The 16,987-nt window shown below is 53.7% G+C and overlaps 1 protein-coding gene across 2 annotated transcripts in view; it reads left to right on the top strand.

The window, feature by feature from the left end:
- LOC144501243 (galectin-4-like) overlaps window positions 1-16,987 on the top strand; it is a 34,694-nt gene that overhangs the window by 3,555 nt on the left and 14,152 nt on the right. Inside the window, exons 2-6 of one of the 2 annotated variants that reach the window (XM_078224718.1) lie at window positions 3,334-3,422; window positions 5,561-5,768; window positions 7,861-7,980; window positions 12,999-13,034; window positions 14,207-14,266. In XM_078224718.1, coding sequence (XP_078080844.1) covers window positions 3,334-3,422; window positions 5,561-5,768; window positions 7,861-7,980; window positions 12,999-13,034; window positions 14,207-14,266 — 513 coding nt within the window. The remainder of the gene's footprint in view (window positions 1-3,333; window positions 3,423-5,560; window positions 5,769-7,860; window positions 7,981-12,998; window positions 13,035-14,206; window positions 14,267-16,987) is intronic. The other variant, XM_078224719.1, reaches the window with a different exon arrangement.

Here is a 16,987-nt window from a genome sequence, read left to right on the forward strand (position 1 = left end):
TGTGGGCCTACTCCGCCTGTAACAACTACTTCCCTCTTTATGCCTCAGATCTGTTTCCACAATTTATTTTTGAGATCTGGAGGAAGTGGGTGGACTGATGGAAATCATTACTCTGTTGTGTAGGGGATCTCAACCATGAAGAAACCGCTCAACTCTGCATTTCAAACCCTTTTGTTATATTGCCTGTAAAACACAAAGGGGGGAAGAAGTTGGAGATTTTTGTTTTGTTCTAAGTACTTTATACCAAGTGAACCCACCTGGGTGGCACGGTGACAGTGGTTAGCACTGTTGCCTCACAGTGCCAAGGACCCGTGTTCGATTCCCGGCTTGGGGCACTGTCTGTGTGGAGTCTGCACGTTCTCCCCGTGTCTGCTCCCCGGGTGCTCCGGTTTCCTCCCACAGTTGGAAAGACGTGCTGGTTAGGGTGCATTGGCCGTGTTAAATTCTCCCTCAGTGTACCCGAACAGGCGCCGGAGTGTGGTGACTAGAGGATTTTCACAGTAACTTCATTGCCGTGTTAATGTAAGCCTACTTGTGACAATAAATAAACTTTAAAAAACACTTTAAAACTAACTCCAGTGGTTAACAGCAATGATCACTTTCCCACTCGATACCTGGCCAGGATGTTAATTTCCATTGGGTTTGGTGGAATGGATGGGGTTGGGGGCGTGTAACGCGGGCAATTGTGACATAAATAAGTTTAAAATTGCTGACCAGTGAACTTACAGGGCTCTAAAGAGCAGAGAAGTGGGACTAATTAGTTAATTCTATCAAAGAATCAGTGTGAGCACGATGGGCTGAATGGCCCTCTGTACTGTATCATTTTATGATTTGATTATCATATCTTTCTCCCTCGGGATAACAAGAATGTCCAGGCTGCAGAGGTTCAGTGCAATGTTACACCACCACCTTCTCCAGGGTAATTAATGATGGGTAAATAAAGGTGACATTCATGTCCTATCAACAAATAAAACCAAAAGAGTCTCTCCAACAGTTTCAGACTCCTTTTCTCCTCTTTCTCCTACCTTGCTCGACAATCCTGCCGGGTTCCCTGTCCCCTCAAAATGCCTGTTGCGATTTCAAGCAAGGTTGTGTGTACTAAGATTTGGTTTCAGAAAATACACCGCACTCGTAAAATTTACAGAGCGGATGCTTCCCCTTGTGGGACATTCTAGGACGAGAGGTCATAGTCTTCGGATAAGGGGCAGCAAATTTAAAACAGAGTTGAGGAGAAACTACTTCTCCCAAAGGGTTGTGAATCTGTGGAATTCGCTTCCCCAAAAGTGCGGTGGACAGTGAGTACATTTAAGGAGGTGTTAGACAGATTTTTAATTGGTAATGGGGTTGAAGGGTTACGGGGAGAAGGCAGGAAAATGGGGATGAGGAGCATATCAGCCATGATCGAATGGCGGAGTGAACTGGATGGGCCGAATGGCCTAATTCTGCTCCTATATCTTATGAACTTATAAACTTATGAAAGCATTCTCAAAAAGCAAACCTAAATGATTGATACTCATTTCCTACATATGTTATCCATCTATAAAATATATCTAAATATAAGTATATAATTACATTTTTGAACCCCAGCCAGCTTCCTTATTGGAAGGGAAGATGGATTTTAGAGTCCTCTGTTTTGTTGGTGTTGCGAGTTAGTGGTCAGGATCTCTCACCGTTCTTGCCTTTTGCGTGTCCCATTTTCCAGCCATTAACCTTGCTGCACTCAATACCTCATCCATAGGGTCAGTATCGCTGGAGCCAAGTGAGCATTGACTGGCTATTCAACTCTGGGGAACTTCACAGCCAAGTTCAATCCTGAGGTCTGCTGCATTTGTGTGATTAGTCAGCAGAGGTGCTGCCCCCTACTGTCCTGGCTGACAGCACTGAGACAAACTGCTCCAACAGCACTGCTCAATCAGCGCAGGTTGAATCAGAGCACCTACCTCATTAAGAAACAAGAGCAGGAGTGGCCCATGTGGACCCCTGAGCCTGCTCAACCGCCCAGTACTATCCATAGAATCCTACAGTGCAGAAGGAGGCCATTCGACCCATCGAGTCTGCATCGACCACAATCCCACCCAGGCTCTATGCCCATAACCCCATGCATCTACCCTGCTGGTCCCCCTGACACTAAGGGTTAATTTAGCACTGCCAATCCGCCTAACTCTCGCATGCTGGGAGTGTGGGAGGAAACCCACGCAGACACGGGGCGAATGTGCAAACTCCACATTGCCAGTGACCCGAGGCCAGAATTGAACCCGGGTCCCTGGCACTGTGAGGCTTGACCACTGCGCCACTTCGCCCATTGTGGCAGAGCTTTCTCAACTCCACTTTGCCATACGGCCACATGTCTTGGTTCCTGGTTCCCGTCCTATCAGTCTTGGCTCTCGCAGTGCTTGGCAACTGTACGTCCACAGCTTTCTGGGTTTGAGAGTTCCCTCTGTATGAAGAAATGTCTGTTCATCTCAGTCATTTAATAACCGGACCCTGATTCTGAGACAGTGCCCCCATGTTCAAGACACTCCGGCAAGAGGAAAGAGCCCCTCAGCATTAACCCCGTCCCATTGCCTAAGAACTGAACCATTGTGAGTAAAGACGGGATGGGAATCTCTCCTCAAATGCTGAGTTCAGATAAAACTCGTGCTAAAGTCCAGGACTGAGTTAGTATTCCATCACCAAGACCTGGCTGTGGTCAAACACAGACATGCTTCACCTGTCAGTTAATCACCTCTGAGTTTGATACTAGCTCAGGGGTGGCATGGTGGCACCGTGGTTAGTACTGCTGCCTCACAGCGCCAGGGACCCGGGTTCAATTCCCAGCTTGGGTGACTGTGCAGAGTCCCCACATTCTCCCCGTGTCTGCGTGGGTTTCCTCCAGGTGCTCCGGTTTCCCCCCACAGTTCAAAGATGTACCGGTTAGGTGGATTGGCCATGCTAAATTGCCCCTTAGTGCCAGGGGGATTAGCAGGGTAAATGCATGTGGTGATAGGGCCTGGGTGGGATTGCTGTTGGTGCAGGCTCGATGGGCTGAATGTCCTCCTTCTGTACTATAGGGACTCTATGACGGTGGCACAGTGGTTAGCACTGTTGCTTCACAGCGCCAGGGACCTGGGTTCGATTCCCGGCTTGGGTGACTGTGGGGAGTCTGCACGTTCTCCCCGTGTCTGCGTGGGTTTCCTCCGGGTGCTCCGGTTTCCTCCCACAGTCTGAAAGACGTGCTGGTTAGGGTGCATTAGGTTCTTCCCAAGAGTTACCTTGATTTTAACTGACTGCTGACCACTGAAAGGCTCTCATTGCCCCCACCCAGCCTGACCGTAATCCTATTTTGTGTTTCAGATGATTCCTTACATTGGGCCCATTCCTGGGGGCTTGCAGGATGGGAAGATGATCATGATTAAAGGACGTGTGCTTCCTCAGACCAGCAGGTACTTCATCGAGAATCTGCCAAGGAATCCTGTGCTTGGTTCTATTACCTAACCAGCTTTGAAAACTCCCAAATAAAAATCTTAATGTTTTTAAGTCCAAAGATGTGCTAGTTAAAGTTTATTTATTAGTCACAACTAAGGCTTACATTAACATCAATGAAATTACTGTGAAAATCCCCTAGTCGCCACACTCCGACGCCTGTTCGGTTACACCTGAGGGACAATTTAGCATGGTCACTGCACCTGTGGGAGAAAACCGGAGCACCCGGAGGAAACCCACGCAGACACGGGGAGAATGTGCAAACTCCACACAGACAGTGACCCAAGCCAGGAATCGAACCCGGGTCCCTGGCGCTGTGAGGCAGCAGTGCTAACCACTGTGCCACCGTGCCGTGAACAGGTTCCGGAGTGTGGTGACTAGGGGATTTTTCACAGTGACTGCATCGCAGTGTGAATGTAAGCCTACTTGTGACACTAATAAATAAACTTAAACTTAATACTTCCAGGATAGGGCAAACTGTGAGCAGGAAGACTAAGTCCCCGATATTGTTCCAGTTACTCAGCCTTATAGAATTGGCGCTATTAGCAAACGGAAATGATTGGGCGCGGCACCCTTTATTGTAGCCAGTCACAATGTTGGGTGAGGTGTAGATCTAGCATTCCACATGACCCTGCGTGGAGAGTTAGGATTGAATTAGATTGGAATTATTTTGTGCTCTCTTGCTTAGATGCACCTGACTTTCCCATCCACAAGTCACTGGAGGACTCCGAATGAAAACACAACACCGGGGCTGGGATTTTGTGGCCTACCACCGGGATTTTCCAGTTCCGTCGTAAGTCGATGGACTTTGGCTGGCCTGGCACATCCCTTGTGGCGGGTCCAGCTGTTGGGGGGTGGTGGTGGGCATTAACTGGGGACTCACTTCACCCCCTATAAATAGAAGCAGATGAGAATGGTGGCTGTTGAGTTAGGAGGTGTATATTTATTAGTTTCACAAGTAAGCTTACATTTACACTGCAATGGAGTTACTGTGAAAATCCCCTAGTCCCCACACTCCGGTGCCTGTTCGGATACACTGAGGGAGAATTTAGCACGGCCAACCCACCTAACCAGCACGTCTTTGCACTGAGAGAAGAAACTGGAGCACCCGGAGAAAACCCACGCAGACACAGGGAGAATGTGCAAACTCCACACAGATAATGACCAAGCCGGGAATCGAACCCGGGTCCCTGGCGCTGTGAGGCAGCAGTGCTAACCACTGTGCCGTAACTTTGTAAACATATATAAAAACATGTAAAGATTGGTTCCGGTTCTATCCTTCACCAGCTGGCTTTCTGGAATAGAATAACCACACTCTTGTGAACCTACTGATGACATACAACATTGCTGCACTCCTGCTGTACAGCACTGGTGTTGAAGCTTAGAGCAGATACTTCAGTCCTGATCTTGACCAGGAACCCGAAACCTTGTGACACCTCATTGGGTACTGCTGCTGCTATAGTAACACAGCATCAGCTGATAGTGATGATAAAGCAGGGTGTTTTGGTGATGGTCTCAGTTCAACTTTGTGCATTAGGCTGGTTGCCTCCAACCTTCAAATCATAGAATCCCTACAGTGCAGAAGGAGGCCATTCGGCCCATCCAGTCTGCACCGACCACAATCCTACCTGGCCCCACGTATTTACCCTGCTAGTCCCCCTGACACTAAGGGGCAAATTAGCACGGCCAAACAACCTAACCCGCACATGTTTGGACTGTGGGAGGAAACCGGAGGAAACCCATGCAGACACGAGGAGAATGTGCAAACTCCACACAGACAGTGACCCAAGCCGGGAATCGAACCCGGGTCCCTGGCGCTGTGAAGCAGCAGTGCTAACCACTGTGCCACCCTTACCCACTGTGTCGCTCTTGTTGGACACATTAACTCCTCTGAGTGACTTCCCTTGATTTCCAGTGATTGGACCAGGTTGAATCTGTGTCTTTATACATCGCTCAAAGAGCCAAGTTAAAACAAAGTGAAAGTTTGAATGGAGTCCCCGATATCGCTGAGAGGGATTACTGTTTTTCCGAGGTTATTTTTTATTTTGGTGGTTGAGACTTCCGGTGACTTTATTCCCCGCCTGCTCCTTGCCCTCAGATTTCATGTGAATCTTCAATGTGGCCCAACAGCCCATCATTGTGACGTCGCCTTTCATTTCAACCCTCGGTACGAGGCTACACATTACGTGGTTTGTAACTCCTTTGAGAACCAGCACTGGTGCACCGAAGAGAGAAAACATGAGATGCCAATCCAGAGAGGAGAAACATTCCAACTTCTCATCCTTGTCCAATCGGATTGCTTTAAGGTAACTTGTACCATTACAAGAGTTTTTTTAAAAAATACCTACAAGTTCACAGTACATTTGTAGTCATTTGTGAGAGTTTGGCAGCAATACCACATTGGGAAGCCTGTCTTGGGATAACTATGGTTTTGTGCTGCTATGGAACGCTGGAACGGTATAGAGAACCAAGAACAAAGAAAATTACAGCACAGGAACAGGCCCTTCGGCCCTCCAAGCCTGCACCGACCATGCTGCCCGACTGAACTAAAACCCTCTACCCTTCCGGGGACCATATCCCCCTATTCCCATCCTATTCATGTATTTGTCAAGACCCCCCTTAAAAGTCACTATTGTATCTGCTTCCACTACCTCCCCCGGCAGCGGGTTCCAGGCACCCACCACCCTCTGTGTAAAAAAAAAACTTGCTTCGTACATCTCCTTTAAACCTTGCCCCTCGCACCTTAAACCTGTACCCCCTAGTAATTGACTCTTCCATCCTGGGAAAAAGCTTCTGACTATCCACTCTGTCCATGCCTCTCATAATCTTGTAGACTTCTATCAGGTCGCCCCTCAACCTCTGTTGTTCCAGGTGAGAAACAACCAAATTTCTCCAATTTCTCATAGCTAATGCCCTCCATACCAGGCAGCATCCTGGTAAATCTTTTCTGTACCCTCTCCAAAGCCTCCACATCCTCCTGGTAGTGTGGTGACCAGAATTGAACACTAGATTCCAAGTATGGTTGAGCTAGAGGTTGAGGCTTCCCAATGCACTCCCATCTCTTCTATTGAACCTGCCCTTTGTAAGGGATTTTCCCATTGCTGAGCTAATGCTATCCATCAGGAGAGAAGTTAACAGGCCTAAAAGCACAGGAACAGGAGTAGGACATTCAGCCCTTCAAGCTTATTCCACCCCCATTTAGTGAACATAAGAACTAGGAGCAGGAGTCGGCCATCTGGCCCCTCGAGTCTGCTCTGCCATTCAATAAGATCATGACTGATCTTTTTGTGGACTAGGCTTCACTTACCCGCCCACTCACCATAACCCTTAATTCTTTTGTTGTTCAAAGATTTATCTATCTTTGCCTTAAAAACATTCAATGAGGTAGCCTCAACTGCTTCACTGGGCAGGGAATTCCACAGATTCATAACCCTTTGTGTGAAGAAGTTCCTCCTCAACTCAGTCCTAAATCTGCTCCCCCTTATTTTGAGGCCATGCTCCCCTAGTTCTAGTTTCACCTGCCAGTGGAAACTTCCCTGCTTCTATCTTATCTATTCCCTTCATAATCTTATATGTTTCTATAAGATCTTCCCTTATTCTTCTGAATTCCAATGAATATAGTCTGTCTACTCAGTCTCTCCTCATAAGCCAACCCTCTCAACTCCGGAATCAACCTAGTGAATCTCCATTGCACTCCCTCCAGTGCCAGCATATCCTTTCTATCCTTTCTCAAGTAAGGGACATTCCTGATGTTGGGAATAAAACCTCGTCTTCCAGAATAGATTGAGGCGGGGCTCAGTTATCTCCTTGCCAGCCCATTAGTTAAGGACTCTGTGGCCTCTCCCAATGGTGGCACGGTGGTTCGCACTGCTGCCTCACAGCGTCCGGGACCTTGGTTCGACTCCCGGCTTGGGTCACTGTCTGTGCGGAGTCTGCACGTTCTCCCCGTGTCTGCGTGGGTTTCCTCCGGGTGCTCCGGTTTCCTCCCACAGTCTGAAAGATGTGCTGGTTAGGGTGCATTGGCCATGGTAAATTCTCCCTCCGTGTACCCGAACAGGCGCCGGAGTGTGGCGACTAGGGGATTTTCACAGTAACTTCATTGCAGTGTTAATGTAAGCCTACTTGTGACACTGATAAATAAACCTTAACTTCAATGCGGGTTGCAAGTGTGGACTGGGTGAGATACCATTCGGCAGCACTGACGGGTATGTGCTCCCGTAAAGATCAGTGTCATCCCGAGAGGGAAGAGGAGAAATGTAAAACAAACAAAAGTTAAACAGGTTTTACCCTGGATAAAAGGGAGGAAGGATCCGGTCCAGGATTGAATCTGGTGCTGCAGGAATTATCCGAGGCTCGGGTGTTGCCGGTTATCTGTAAGTGCGTTGTGTTGTTGTCCAGGTGGCCGTGAATGATAAACACTTCCTGGAATACAAGCACCGGATCCCCTTCTCCAGGGTGGACACCATCAGCATTGAAGGCCAGGTGGAGATCGTCTCCCTCAGCTTCATAAACAGCAATGTGAGTATCGCACTGCGTGGTCAAACCCGACGCTGGAAATGTTTATTGGAGAGGATAAGGACCTTCGGTAAGTGGCAGTCTACAAGCTGCCTCTGTGAGCTTGGTATAAATCCACCCCCCCCCCCCTCCACCCTCGTTCTCCCCAAAATCCGATTGGAATAGTTTCCCGGAATGTGACGATTCACAAAGAGTAACTGGGAAATACGACACTGGTCCAAACTGTTCTTCACCCACGATGCACCATCAATCGAGCAAAGACTAGTTTGTGTGCAAGAACAAATAGGCTTTTATTAGCAAAAGACTTGGAGCACACCCATGCCGATGAACTGGTCCAGACTGAGGCAAGGGGGTGGGGAGCAGTCGCCTTTATACCTGGACGGGGGGGGGTGGGGGGGGCAGGGATGTGACCAGGCATGTCACATATACAGGTAATAAGCTAACAGTGGTTTACCACAACCCATTGGACAGGCAGCCAGCAGTGAGTGGAGTGGACATTTTGTAAAAGAGTTCTCTTGCCCCGAGTTACTGGGTGGACACGAGGCAGAGTAAGCAAACAGCAATGTGGACCCAGTGGTCAAAGATAAGGTCGCCATAGTCCCAGATGACCATAGGCTGCTCTGCCCTGTTGGAGGGGGGGGGGGGTGGGTAGCTGACTGGTGGAGATTTAACCAGAGCGTTACCACACTTCAGGCGGGACCTCCCTAAATAACCTCAGTTGGTTCAGGAATTAAATCCACTCTGTCAGCATAGAATCATAGAATAGAATCCCCACTGTACTGAGGAGGCCATTCGGCCCATCAAGCCTGCACCGACCACAATCCCACCCATTCCCCGGTGGCACCTTGGTTAGCACTGCTGCCTCACAACGCCGGGGACCTGGGTTCGATTCCCGGCTTGGGTCACTGTCTCTGTTTGGAGTTTGCACGTTCTCCCCGTGTCTGCGTGGGTTTCCTCCGGGTGCTTCGGTTTCCTCCCACAGTCTGAAAGACGTGCTGGTTAGTTGCATTGACCTGAACAGGCGCCGAAGTGTGGCGACTGGGGGAATTTCGCAGTAACTTGATTGCAGTGTTAATGTCAGCCTACTTGTGACTAATAAATAAACTTTACTTTTCCCGTAACCCTCATTTATCCTGCTAATCCCCCTGACACTAGGGTCAATTTACCCTGGCCAGTCAACCTAACCCGCACATCTTTGGACTGTGGGGGGGGAACCAGAGCACCCGGAGGAAACCCACGCAGACATGGGGAGAATGTGCAAACTCCATACAGACAGTGACCGAGGCCGGAATTAAACCTGGGTCCCTGGCGCTGTGAAGCAGAAGTGCTCACCACCGTGCCATTGTACCACAATAATTCTAGATTTTTATTGAATCCAAATTTCCCCATCTGCCGTGGTGGGATTTGAACCCAGGGCCCCAGATCTTGCCCTGGGTCTCTGAATCACTAGTCCAGTGAAAAATAAATAGTTTGGAAATTATCAGTGAGAACTGAAGAGCAGTCTAGATGCAAATATTTTTCTTAATATTTGTTTGGTGATGTATTGCAGCCATTGGGGGTACCAGTGGCACAGTGGTTAGCACTGCTGCCTCACAGTGCCAGGGACCCGGGTTCGATTCCCAGCTTGGGTCACTGTCTGTGCGGAATCTGCACCTTCTCCCCCTGTCTGCGTGGGTTTCCTCCGGGTGCTCCGGTTGCCTCCCACAGTCCGAAAGACGTGCTGGTTAGGTGTGTCGTCCATGCTAAATTCTCCCTCCGTGTACCCGAACAGGTGCGGAGTGTGACGACTACGGGATTTTCACAGTAACTTCATTGCAGCGTTAATGTAAGCCTATTTGTGACAATAATTAAACTTTAAAACTAACTCCAGTGGTTAACAGCGGTGATCACTTTCCCACTCGTTACCTGGCCAGGGTGTTGATTTCCACTGAGTTTGGTGGAATGGTTGGGGTTGGGGGTGTGTAACGCGGGCAGCAGATGTGACCATCAATTCCCCAGCCTGCGGGTTAACGCGACCCTGCCGACTGTAGAGGGAGGGGTAGGACATGGGGTGTCATTTCCTGCTGACCTTTAGCCTGGGCTGTTGCCAATCATGGAGTGTTGGAAGGCAACATCATGTCCTCCAACACCCATTGGTACAAACTGAATTAGCAAGGGAAGAAAATATTCCGGGCGGCTGGGGCTCCCCCGGCCTCGCCCGCGGCCGGGGCTCCCCCGGCCTCGCCCGCGGCCGGGGCTCCCCCGGCCTCGCCCGCGGCCGGGGCTCCCCCGGCCTCGCCCGCGGCCGGGGCTCCCCCGGCCTCGCCCGCGGCCGGGGCTCCCCCGGCCTCGCCCGCGGCCGGGGCTCCCCCGGCCTCGCCCGCGGCTCCCCCGGCCTCGCCCGCGGCTCCGCCGGCCTCGCCCGCGGCTCCCCCGGCCTCGCCCGCGGCTCCCCCGGCCTCGCCCGCGGCTCCCCCGGCCTCGCCCGCGGCTCCCCCGGCCTCGCCCGCGGCTCCCCCGGCCTCGCCCGCGGCTCCCCCGGCCTCGCCCGCGGCTCCCCCGGCCTCGCCCGCGGCTCCCCCGGCCTCGCCCGCGGCTCCCCCGGCCTCGCCCGCGGCTCCCCCGGCCTCGCCCGCGGCTCCCCCGGCCTCGCCCGCGGCTCCCCCGGCCTCGCCCGCGGCTCCCCCGGCCTCGCCCGCGGCTCCCCCGGCCTCGCCCGCGGCTCCCCCGGCCTCGCCCGCGGCTCCCCCGGCCTCGCCCGCGGCTCCCCCGGCCTCGCCCGCGGCTCCCCCGGCCTCGCCCGCGGCTCCCCCGGCCTCGCCCGCGGCTCCCCCGGCCTCGCCCGCGGCTCCCCCGGCCTCGCCCGCGGCTCCCCCGGCCTCGCCCGCGGCTCCCCCGGCCTCGCCCGCGGCTCCCCCGGCCTCGCCCGCGGCTCCCCCGGCCTCGCCCGCGGCTCCCCCGGCCTCGCCCGCGGCTCCCCCGGCCTCGCCCGCGGCTCCCCCGGCCTCGCCCGCGGCTCCCCCGGCCTCGCCCGCGGCTCCCCCGGCCTCGCCCGCGGCTCCCCCGGCCTCGCCCGCGGCTCCCCCGGCCTCGCCCGCGGCTCCCCCGGCCTCGCCCGCGTCTCCCCCGGCCTCGCCCGCGTCTCCCCCGGCCTCGCCCGCGTCTCCCCCGGCCTCGCCCGCGTCTCCCCCGGCCTCGCCCGCGTCTCCCCCGGCCTCGCCCGCGTCTCCCCCGGCCTCGCCCGCGTCTCCCCCGGCCTCGCCCGCGTCTCCCCCGGCCTCGCCCGCGTCTCCCCCGGCCTCGCCCGCGTCTCCCCCGGCCTCGCCCGCGTCTCCCCCGGCCTCGCCCGCGTCTCCCCCGGCCTCGCCCGCGTCTCCCCCGGCCTCGCCCGCGTCTCCCCCGGCCTCGCCCGCGTCTCCCCCGGCCTCGCCCGCGTCTCCCCCGGCCTCGCCCGCGTCTCCCCCGGCCTCGCCCGCGTCTCCCCCGGCCTCGCCCGCGTCTCCCCCGGCCTCGCCCGCGTCTCCCCCGGCCTCGCCCGCGTCTCCCCCGGCCTCGCCCGCGTCTCCCCCGGCCTCGCCCGCGTCTCCCCCGGCCTCGCCCGCGTCTCCCCCGGCCTCGCCCGCGTCTCCCCCGGCCTCGCCCGCGTCTCCCCCGGCCTCGCCCGCGTCTCCCCCGGCCTCGCCCGCGTCTCCCCCGGCCTCGCCCGCGTCTCCCCCGGCCTCGCCCGCGTCTCCCCCGGCCTCGCCCGCGTCTCCCCCGGCCTCGCCCGCGGCTCCCCCGGCCTCGCCCGGGGCGCCCCCGGCCTCGCCCGGGGCTCCCCCGGCCTCGCCCGGGGCGCCCCCGGCCTCGCCCGCGGCCGGGATTCACCAGTCCTGCTGCAGTGATCTGAGACTTGGCTGAGTGTTGAATTCTCAGCCCTTGCTGGCAGCAGTGGCTGGGGAGGGGGACAGGGGAACAGCCAGAGAATTCCTGTGCCTTTCAGCTTTGATCTTCTTTGAAATCCTTCAGTGCCGAAGGAGGCCATTCGGCCCATCGAGTCTGCACAGACAACAATCCCACCTAGGTCCTATCCCCGTAACCCCACATATTTACCCCGCTAATCCCTCTAACCTACCCATCCTGGGACACTAAGGGGCAATTTAGCATTGACAACACACCTAACCCTCACATTTTTGGTATGGAGGGTCTTAGCTATGAGGAGAGATTGGGTAAACTGGGGTTGTTCTCCCTGGAAAGACGGAGAATGAGGGGAGATCTAATAGAGGTGTACAAAATTATGAAGGGGATAGATCGGGTGAACGGTGGGAAGCTTTTTCCCAGATCAGAAGTGACGTTCACGAGGGGTCACGGGCTCAAGGTGAGAGGGGCGAAGTATAACTCCGATATTAGAGGGATCTTTTTTACACAGGGTGGTGGGGGCCTGGAATGCGCTGCCAAGTAGGGTGGTGGAGGCAGGCACGCTGACATCGTTTAAGACTTACCTGGATAGTCACATGAGCAGCCTGGGAATGGAGGGATACAAACGATTGGTCTAGTTGGACCAAGGAGCGGCACAGGCTTGGAGGGCCGAAGGGCCTGGTTCCTGTGCTGTACTGTTCTTTGTTCTTTGTAGTGTGGTTTATGAAGGTAAGTAACTATGTACAGAGAGCGGCATAAAAGCTAACATACTCTACAACTCCAGATTCCTAACTGCAAGGAAAACCCGTGCTCCGCTCCAGGATTTACGCATTCGGTGCATGTTGAATTTGACTAACTTTGTGTGTGTCACTGCTCCCTAGTGGCCTTTGGTGGTACAGCATTATATCCTCCGCACAGCAATCAAGGGCACTGATTTTTAAATGTTCATGGCTGGCAGATGGCCAGAACGTACTCCCTGCGTGCTTGTGTGAAGCCCCAGACAATGACTGGATACTGTCTTATTCATCGATAGTGAGACGATGGCTGTGACAGTCGTGCGATCTGTCGGGGTGAGAATGAGAAGCTAACGCTACGTTGAAATGTTTCTCTTGCTGAGTTGACACCGAATTCTGTTTCGATTCCAGATCCAACCTGCAGCACCGGCTGGAAATACGATGAATGTGAGTTATTGAAGTCCGATTCTCTTTAACCCAGTTTTTTAAAAAATCCATTTGTGGGACATGGGCGTCGCTGTCTGGGCCAGCATTTATTGCCCATCCCTAGTTGCCCTTGGAGGGCAGTTGAGAGTCAACCCCATTGCTGTGGCTCTGGAGTCACATTTCGGCCAGACTGCGTAAGGACAGCAGATTTCCTTCCCTAAAGGATGTCAGTGAACCAGATGGGTTTTTCCGACAATCGACAATGGTTTCATGGTCACCAGAACATTCTTAATTCCAGATTTTTAAAATTGAATTCAAATTCCACCATCTGCTGTGGTGGGATTCGAATCCAGAGCGTTACCCTGGGTCTCTGGATTACTAGTCCTGTGTCAATACCACTCTGCCACCGCTTCCCCAGTATTGTTCTTTGCTGTATAATGTTCCTGTGAAGCACCTTGAGATATTTTATTTTGTTAGAGGCGCTATATAAATACAACTTGTTGTTGTTTCCCTTCTTTCCCATGACACAGCATTTGCTACACTAGCTCGGATCTAACTCCTGCTGCAGTAAGGCAGTGTGCAGTGGGTGGGTCAGTGTGTGGGTCATAACTGTATATCCAGTATATGATGGTGGCAATAGGGTACCAGCTTAGGCTGGGCAGAGATTGCCTGCCTGTTTTGTCCAAGGGGTGTTAACTGGACACGGTTAAATAGAAATAAAATGTTCTCCAGTGTTCCCTTCTGCACAGTCCCAATGTCGAGACTGTGCCTCATCAGTGCCCCCACACTTGGCTCTTGTCAACTAACACAAGGCACAAACTCCCGCTGCTGTGAAACTTAAAGTTTATCTATTAGTGTCACAAGTAGGCTTACATTAACACTGCAATGAAGTTACTGTGAAAATCCCCTAGTCGCCACACTCCGGCGCCTGTTCGGGTTACACTGAGGGAGAATTTAGCATGGCCAATCCACGTCTTTCGGACTGTGGGAGGAAACCGGAGCACCCGGAGGAAACCCACGCAGACACGGGGAGAAAGTGCAAACTCCGCACAGACAGTGACCCAAGCCGGGAATCGAACCCGGGTCCCTGGCGCTGTGAAGCAGCAGTGCTAACCCACTGTGCTGCCCTTGATGCAACTTGAATTTTTATCATTGCGCATTTGTAAAAACAACATTTTCTCTTTGGATTTCAGTTCAATCCTGGCTTTCCTGGTTTTCCACCTTCTGCGTATCCCATTGGAAATGCCTGTCCGGTAAGTCTCTAACTGTTGTTTCTTGTTTCTTGTGCTGTTTCGTCGCTGGAAGGTTTCTGCGTTGTTGATATCCTGGCTTCTGTTTCAATCCGCTTTTAAAATGGAGCACTCGACAGCGCGTTGTTGACCCTTATGCTATTCAGAGGATAACAGGAATTCTCCCACCCTGCCCGCGGCTGGGACTCTCCAGTCCCGCTGCAGTGAACGGAGACTCAGTTGGGCAGCAATTCAGCCGCCTCCTCTGCTGAAAGCAGTCAAGGGTACAGCTTCCACAGATCCTCATTGTCTCACCTGTCGAGTTTTAAAAAGGAATGACTGTGGCTGTTGCTGGCACGGTGCAGGTCTGGGTACCTCGAGGTTGCATACGGTGACTCACTCGCCTACTTCAGAGGATCGAGCTGAGTAGTTGCTGAGTGTTGACGAGTCCGAGGAAAGATGGCAAGTTTCCTTCCCTAAAGGATATGAATGAACCAGTTGTGTTCATAAAACAATCCGAAAGCGTCCTGACAGTTCTTACTGTTCAGTGTTATTTTTTAAATTTCCAGATTTTTGTTTTTAACGGAATTCTGCTCCAGCTCAGATGGTGGGATTTGAACTTGTGTTTCCTGGATTTCTAATCCCACATAGTAAACCCTGCAACCTTCTTCCCTCCTTGGCTTTCGGAGTGCCAACTTGAACAGTACAAGGGCACTCCCTCAGGGGGAGAGGTGGTGGGGGGGGGGGGGGGGTGGATTTTCCAGTCCTTCCTGCTGATGGGATCTTCCAGTCCCGCCGAGGGTGATTTCCCCCCTGGGGGTTGGGGCTGGGGGTTGGGGCTTGGGTCGGGGAGGGGGCTTGGGTCGGGGGCTTGGGGAGGGGGTTGGGGCTGGGGAGGGGGTTGGGGCTGGGGAGGGGGTTGGGGCTGGGGAGGGGGTTGGGGCTGGGGAGGGGGTTGGGGCTGGGGAGGGGGTTGGGGCTGGGCCGGGGGCTGGGGAGGGGGTTGGGGCTGGGAAGGGGGTTTGGGTTTGGGTTGGGGAGGGGGTTGGGGCTGGGGAGGGGGTTTGGGTTGGGGCTGGGCTGGGGAGGGGGTTGGGGCTGGGGAGGGGGTTTGGGTTGGGCTGGGGAGGGGGTTGGGGTTGGGGAGGGGGCTTGGGGAGGGGGTAGGGGGTTGGGGAGGGGGCTGGGGAGGGGGTTGGGGGCTGGGGAGGGGGTTGGGGGCTGGGGAGGGTGTTGGGGCTGGGGAGGGTGTTTGGGGCTGGGGAGGGGGTTGGGGTTGCGGAGATGTGAGCGAGGCAGGAAGAAGGGGGCGGTGATTCCAGAAAATCCCGCTCTCCGTGTGGGATAGCCGGTGGAAGCCAGCGGTAAACCCAACGTGTGGGACCAAGGGTTAACAAAAAAATGTGGAGAGGGTTTGAGTTATTCCTGATGTCGGAATGCTGGTTGTGTTCTTTACCCAGAGTTCAGGAGAATTTCTGTAGCCTCGCCATAAAAACATCACAGCGCATCTGGAGCTTTTTATTGTTAAGCGAGTTCCCAACTGTTCTTTTACTATTTCTAATTGTTAAGTGTTGCCTTGCCAACCACTATTCGAATAACCTTTGTGTGAAAACCATTCTTCCAACTTCTCCCTTTGAGTCACGACTCTGAGTAAATCCTCTTGATCCGTCAGCTAATTCAAACAACATCTCCATGTTTACCCCCTCAAAACCTTCCCTCATTTCACAGATTGGTGACACAGTGGGTTAGCACTGCCGCCTCTCTGCGCCAGGGACCCGGGTTCGATTCCCGGCTTGGGTCACTGTCTGTGCGGAGTCTGCACATTCTCCTCGTGTCTGCGTGGGTTTCCTCTGGGTGCTCCGGTTTCCCCCCACAGTTCGAAGAAGTGCGGGTTAGGTGCTAAATTGTCCCTTAGTGTCAGGGGGATTAGGAGGTTAAATACATGGGGTTACGGGGATAGGGCCTGGATGGGATCACTGTCGGTGCAGACTCGAATGGCCTCCTACTGTACAGCGGAGATTCCATGATTTCGGAAAGCCTCTTGGATCCTCCCTCCATCTCCTGTGTTTTTAATACTGGGTATGGGAGCGTTACTGGAAAAGTCACCATTTATGACCCATCCCCATTGAAGCAACTGAACGAGTCACTCTGTTCAGTGGCAGATGCAGTCAATCACATGACTTTAATTTGGGGGTCACATGACAGCAGGACAGTGGTGAGCCAGGCTTGTTTTTTTCTAACAATTCAATTATGCATCAACAGGAGTAGGCCATTCAGCCCTGCCTGGCCATTCAATAAGACCATGGCTGATCTGGTTGTGGGCCCAATTACACATTCCTGTTTTCTCCCCATAAACCATAGAATTCCTACAGTGCAGAAAGAGGCCATTCAGTCCATCGAGTCTGCACTGACCTGCTGAAAGAGCGTCCCACCCAGACTCTCCCCTTCGTCCTATCCTTGTAACCCCGCGCATTTAGCATGGCTAATCCCCCTAAGCTGCACATGTGTGGGAGGAAACCGGAGGAAACACACGGGGAGGATGTGCAGACCCCGCACAGACCGTCACCCAAGCCGGGAATTGAACCTGGGTCCCTGGTGCTGTGAGGCAGCAGTGCTAGCCACTGTGCCACCGTGCCGCACTTGACTTCCTTGTCTATCAAAGATCTAGCCAATTCTACCTCTGACAGCAGGACAGTGGTGAGCCAGGCTTGGTTTTTTCCTAACAAGTCAATTATGCATCAACAG

This window comes from Mustelus asterias, chromosome 12, assembly GCF_964213995.1.
Source record: "Mustelus asterias chromosome 12, sMusAst1.hap1.1, whole genome shotgun sequence".
NCBI classification, from domain to species: domain Eukaryota; kingdom Metazoa; phylum Chordata; class Chondrichthyes; order Carcharhiniformes; family Triakidae; genus Mustelus; species Mustelus asterias.